Below are 6,670 nucleotides of genomic sequence, written 5' to 3' on the forward strand. Positions count from 1 at the left end.
TTGCTCTTTGTGCTGATTCAATCCTGTTAGACCCAGTTGAAACGCTGTGATTATTTTGGCCCAAGGTTTATCATTATGGATCACTGCTTCCTAACTATGTGCTTCAAAGGAGACAGACTTGTTTTTCTGGTGCGCAATGATGGCACCAGACTGCAAGAGGAACTGTTAGAACATATGATGAGGAGAAGGTTGACATTTAGATCTAAGCTCAATATGGTCTGTACATACAGTACTAGTATAAAGGATTACGTCTTGTGCGATTTATGACAACAGAAGCCTGGTTTTGACTCTAGAACAGTTGCGCAACCGGGATGTGTAACATGTCTTGGATTTTGGACAGTGTTTTGGAATGGTCAACAAACTCTTGCATCACTCCTGGCAGCATTAACAATATCAACCAATGATGCTTTAAATAAAGTCTGAGAGGACTGATACTGTGACACTTCCCACAGCCTTTATTAGTTTTATGAGTGTCAGATAAAGATGTGGGCTTTGCATCGCCTCGTTTCTCCTTGCTAACACAGTAATGTCAGAGGGCATGTCTGTTAAACATTTACTATACTTTTCTCCTGGAACGGTGAGTTTTCTGTTGTGCGATTTCAACAGGACATTGATGTTCGTGTCTTTATTGTAAAGCGTCTTCAAGTGTTTTTCTGCTCTTTCTCTTGCAGTGGGGTCGGGTGGCCATGGATCCCTTCAGCCAGCTGATCCTGCTCATCTCGGTGGTGAGTTTTTGCACTTTCCAGTGGCTCTTTCATAGCGTGAGCCCCTGGGCATCGTCCAGAATCAGCCCTGGCTTCCTCAAACTCACCCACAAACAGAAGATCGAGTGGAACTCAAGGTACACAAACATGATATGCGCCATCTGTTTGAGTGCTGGGACTAGTTCTGCATTTGCCTTTCCATGTATTACCTTCTCATGTTCAGTGTTTCTTAAATACACAAGAGTAATTGTAAGCTGTATGTGTTTGATTCACTAAAAAGAACTGGCTCACAAGAGTCATGTGTTTAGGAATTGGACTACACTGGTTGCACTGTGTGGTTCTGATTCGTTAAAAGAACTGACTTGGAAGACTAATTCATTTGGGAATCACATAAACATAACTAGTTGCACTGTATGTGTTTGATTTGCTAACAAGGTCCGGCTCAAAAGACTCATTTGTTCAGGAATCATTTAGAATACAGGTCAACCTGTATGGTTTTGATTCACTAAAAAGAAATGGCTCTTAAAGAGTCAGTTGTTTAGGGATTGGACTACTCTGGTTGCACTGTGTGGTTCTGATTCATTAAAAAGAACTCGCTCAAGACTAATTCATTTGGGAATCATTAAGATATAACTGGTTGCACTGTTTGATTCACTGAGAAGAACTGGATCATAAGAGTCATAAGGGTTCTGATTCCCTATTCACTAAAATTCTGATTCTGATTCACTAAAAACAAAACAAAATGGTCCCAATGGAATAATTTGCTCAGGAATCATTTGGAATATCTCAGCATACTGTATGGTTTTAATTGACTAAAAACAACCAGCTCGAGTCATTTGTTCAAGAATGAGATTACACTGGTTGCACCATATGTTTTTTTTTTATTTACTGAGAAGAACTGGGTCAAAAGACTCAATCATTTAAATTATTCCTTTAATGAATGTTTTTGATTCACTGAAAATAACTGGCTCATAAGAGTCGTTTGTTTTGAAATTATGCTACACTGGTCATATTGTGTGGTCTTGATTCACTAAAAAGAACTGACTCAAAAGACTGAATCGTTCAGGAATCTCTTAGACCTCTCTTAGCTTTCTGGTTCACTAAAAAGAACCTGCTCATAAGCCTCAATTGTTTGGGAATCAGATTAAACTGGTTGCACTGTATGGTTCTTATTTACTAAAAAAGAATGCACTCAAAAGATTTGTTCAGGAATCATTTAGATATAACTGTTAGCACTGTCTCGCTGATTCACTGGTTCATAAGAGTAATTTGTTTAAAATTCAAACTCCAATACAATTACAGTTATACATGCAATAACGTCAAACTATAATAACCGTTCTTAACAGGCAGCATGTTAAATATCGCCAGTGGACTCGCAGCGGCGCTTCAAATATTTCCCTGTTAAATGTCTTATCAGAAGATTACGCTGTGGAGAGCAGGTTGTAAGCTGTCGCTCAAAATCACTAACGTATGTGTAAAGAAACTGGCAAGAGGCGAAGATGGCAGTGATAATGCTCATTTCAGCGGGCTGTCAAGAGAACAGCCAGCTGGAGGAGATCTTAGATGTAGGACACAGTGCCGAGTTGATTGAGAGCAGCCAATCGCTCCGTTTCGATTGTTTCAACTTGACATTATTCTATGGGAGAAGCAAACCACTGTTAACACTGTTGTCGTGATAAAACCTTTTGTGTCTCTGCAGGACTGTGTCCACGCTCCATGCCCTGTTGGTCGGCCTCTTCTGCCTCTACATCCTGTTCTTCGATGAGGCCGTCAATCAGGACCCCGTATGGTGAGCGCTCGACCCGTCACGCTGCATGCTGGGAAAGCGCTGCTCTTCACAGACGAGCAGGACGCTTTCAGTAACTATTTTAAGGTGATCTTGCAGTAATCTCAGTGCCTTGTCCTCATCTTTACCACAACAGGGGAGATCCTACTCTGGTGAAGATAAACGTGAGCATTACTACAGGCTACCTCATATCTGGTGAGAGCTTACGGCAGATGTCTGGTAGTGTTTGGAGAGTTGCATCGTGCATGGAAATGCAAGACATTTTATTGTGATGTTTTTTTTTGTGGGGAAGTCATGGCCTAATGGTTAGAGAGTCAGACTCGTAACCCAAAGGTTGCGGGTTCGAGTCTCGTACCGGCAGGGATTGTAGGTGGGGGGAGTGAATGTACAGCGCTCTCTTTCACCTTCAATACCACGACTGAGGCTCCCTGGGCGCCGCAGCAAAAAAATGGCTGACCACTGCTCCGGGTTTGTGTTCACGGTGTGTGTGTGTTCACTGCTGTGTGTGTGTGCACTTTGGATGGGATAAATGCAGAGCACTAATTCCGAGTATGGGTCACCATACTTGGCCACATGTCATGTCACTTTCACTTTCACTTTTTTGTATTTATTTTAATCTGATTTGATAACTTAAGTGAATTGGTTGTTCTAATGCTCTTGATTGCTTTTTGGGGGGTTTAATAGTAGATGGATTATATTTAAATTGTTGGTCAGCCCAGTTTCACCAAAGAAACGCCTCAGTAGCCACACTTCATCTCTGAATATTTTAACCTGCAGATGATTGTTAATTCATTATTATAATGTCATGTTTTTGAAGGATGATAATTTTTAGTTTTTAATTAAATGTTTTAGTTGAGTTTTATTTGCACTTGGTGATTGCTTAGCTTTTTTCTCAATTAGTTTAGTTTTTTTATACTTTGAGATTGAATTATTTTCCTCATGGCTTGTTACAAATTATTTGACCAATTTAATGCATTTATGTATTTAATGTACATAAGCTGAAATTTGACTAGTTTATCAGTAACTGATGGAGAAAGACCCAATAGCATTTTTTGTAAAGGCTTTATAATAACAATACTTCAGAATGTGCTAATTTTAATTTTAAAATTAAGTATGAACAAACAATTAACAATTGTATTTTTAACAAAATACAATTTTAACTAACTTTAACAAAATTAATAAAATGCTGTAAAAAATATATTGCTTATTGTTAGCTAATGCATTAAAGGGGTCTTATTATGCTCTTTTACAAATTCTTGATTTTGTTTTGGGGGTGTACTAGAACATGCTCTCATGCTTGGTGGTTCGAAAAACGTATTATTTTTCACATAATTTACATTATTAAAATACCTTTCTCCCCAGCCTGGCACAAACGGCTCGATTAGTTCCGGCTTTGATGAAGGTCCGCCTTCCGAAAAACAAAATGTGTTATGATTGGTTAGCTGTCCCAGTGCGTTGTGATTGGCGAACAGCTTAGACGGTGTTTCAGTACTGCCACGACCCTTACTCCGTCTTTCAACAAAAGCTTTTGGCGAATCCGGCACTGTACTCCCTCGTGTTGTGGAAGTTGTCCTCAGTAAAATGCGCAACGCACAATAGCAAATTGGGGTTATAATGCTCAGGAACAGAGTAAAAAAATTAATTGCAACCACTGTTTCCTGACATCATCCGCTTTCGGAAGCCCAAACAAAGACATTTGGGCACGGAAGTGAAAAAAAAAACAGCGTTTCAGGCGGTCGTACACCGGACAAGAAGTGCAGCGTCGCGTCTTTAAAATTCAAATACTTTATTTTCTATGAGTGTAGGCACACCGGCAGCGCCAGCGTTCTAACCACAACCTTGCCCCTCCCCACCTTCCAACCTTTCAAATTTCTGTAGGCGGGAATTATTTGTAACAATATTCCAATGAGCCGCTTTGTGATATCACAAAGCCTGGAAAACCAACGCTGTAGTCCAAACGAGCCGTTCGTTGTAGTTCTTGAAAAGGGATTTAAAAAAAAACGAAATATCTCCCTTTGGAGTGGACTTTGAGATTTGGAACTTTCTAGATCTTTTTTTATGCCCAAACATACACACTACACACTGACTAAAATAAAAAAAAGTGAAAAAGCATAATAGGACCCCTTTAACTAATATTCACAAATGAGACCGTATTGTTTATTATTAATCAAAATTAAATTAGACCTTTATTATAATGTATTTTATTTTAGTCTCAGTTTTTCAAATGATATTTATTTCAATTTCTGAAAAAAAATGTTTTATGGTATTTTATGGTATGTCTTTTAATTTTTGTTAGTTTTCTCAAAAATCAAACAAAAAAAAAGCAGATAAAAAAATTTAATAAATAAAATTACGGCCTTACAGCCATTAAAGGGATCCAGTGTTGGCAGAGACTTTATGGAATCCTCTGAAACAAGGTTAAGATGACCACAGAGAAAAGTTTTGGTGCATATGTCCCTAGATCAATGTTTCCTTGTGAGATGTGGGTGTATTATTGGTAGGCCATATTGTTAGTAGTTATTTGAATGTATTAAATCCCTTATATGCTAAATTAAATTCCTTGAAGTTCTGACTCTTACTGCCTTTTTTTCTGTGTTTTCCAGATCTGCTGCTTATATTTTACTATTGGAGAGCAATAGGAGACAAGTTTTTTGTAATCCACCACCTGGCAGCATTGTATGCTTACTACTATGTACTGGTGAGTTCCCCGTTGTCCCATAACAGAACATGCAGGCAAGATGGGAAAGAGACAACCAAGAGTGAGCAGTGGTAGTGTCAGGTGTGCAGCTGGTGCTGAAAGCTCTGTGTTCACTGGCTGACGCTCCACCGCACGAGCGTTCCCTTATAACATAGCACTAAACTATAAACAGAGAAACAGGATGAAAGTCAGTTTTTTTTCCAAAAGGATTCATCTCGTATGTATCCTATACGTGTATCCCATATATTTGACCCCATATGTGGCCTGTGACCTTCTCTGATTGTAAAAGTGTTTCAAGTCCAGACAACATTTTCTTGTCCTTCACTTTTAACTAATATATGCAAAGTCCTCATCTGTAGAAAATATATACAGTGGGGAAAAAAAGTATTTAGTCAGCCACCAATTGTGCAAGTTCTCCCACTTAAAAAGATGAGAGAGGCCTGTAATTTTCATCATAGGTATACCTCAACTATGAGAGACAAAATGAGAAAAAAAATCCAGAAAATCACATTGTAGGATTTTTAAAGTATTTATTTGCAAATTATGGTGGAAAATAAGTATTTGGTCAATAACAAAATTTCATCTCAATACTTTGTTATATACCCTTTGTTGGCAATGACAGAGGTCAAACGTTTTCTGTAAGTCTTCACAAGGTTTTCACACACTGTTGCTGGTATTTTGGCCCATTCCTCCATGCAGATCTCCTCTAGAGCAGTAATGTTTTGGGGCTGTCGCTGGGCAACACGGATTTTCAACTCCCTCCAAAGATTTTCTATGGGGTTGAGATCGGGAGACTGGCTAGGCCACTCCAGTCCCTTGAAATGCTTCTTACGAAGCCACTCCTTCGTTGCCCGGGCGGTGTGTTTGGGATCATTGTCATGCTGAAAGACCCAGCCACGTTTCATCTTCAATGCCCTTGCTGATGGAAGGAGGTTTTCACTCAAAATCTCACAATACATGACTCCATTCATTCTTTCATTTACACGGATCAGTCGTCCTGGTCCCTTTGCAGAAAAACAGCCCCAAAGCATGATGTTTCCACCCCCATGCTTCACAGTAGGTATGGTATTCTTTGGATGCAACTCAGCATTCTTTCTCCTCAAGTTGAGTTTTTACCAAAAAGTTATATTTTGGTTTCATCTGACCATATGACATTCTCCCAATCCTCTTCTGGATCATCCAAATGCTCTCTAGCAAACTTCAGACAAGCCTGGACATGTACTGGCTTAAGCAGGGGGACACATCTGGCACTGCAGGATTTGAGTCCCTGGCAGCGCAGTGTGTTACTGATGGTAGCATTTGTTACTTTGGTCCCAGCTCTCTGCAGGTCATTCACTAGGTCCCCCCGTGTGGTTCTGGGATTTTTGCTCACAATTCTTGTAATCTTTTTGACCCCACGGGGTTGTGGACAGGTGTCTTTTATACTGATAACAAGTTCAAACAGATGCCATTAATACAGGTAACCAGTGGAGGACAGAGGAG

General features: G+C 39.5%; 1 protein-coding gene across 2 annotated transcripts in view; it reads left to right on the plus strand.

The window, feature by feature from the left end:
• Positions 1–423: 423 nt before the first annotated feature.
• The window catches only part of tlcd4a (TLC domain containing 4a), a 14,829-nt gene continuing 8,582 nt past the window's right edge, over positions 424–6,670 (plus strand). The window contains exons 1-5 of one of the 2 annotated variants that reach the window (XM_016244887.1): positions 424–577; positions 672–841; positions 2,404–2,493; positions 2,627–2,685; positions 5,094–5,188. In XM_016244887.1, the coding sequence (XP_016100373.1) occupies positions 527–577; positions 672–841; positions 2,404–2,493; positions 2,627–2,685; positions 5,094–5,188 (465 nt within the window). In that variant the 5' untranslated portion in view covers positions 424–526. The remainder of the gene's footprint in view (positions 578–671; positions 842–2,403; positions 2,494–2,626; positions 2,686–5,093; positions 5,189–6,670) is intronic. The other variant, XM_016244886.1, reaches the window with a different exon arrangement.

This window comes from Sinocyclocheilus grahami, unplaced genomic scaffold, assembly GCF_001515645.1.
Source record: "Sinocyclocheilus grahami isolate Dianchi unplaced genomic scaffold, SAMN03320097.WGS_v1.1 scaffold737.1, whole genome shotgun sequence".
In the NCBI taxonomy this organism is placed as follows: domain Eukaryota; kingdom Metazoa; phylum Chordata; class Actinopteri; order Cypriniformes; family Cyprinidae; genus Sinocyclocheilus; species Sinocyclocheilus grahami.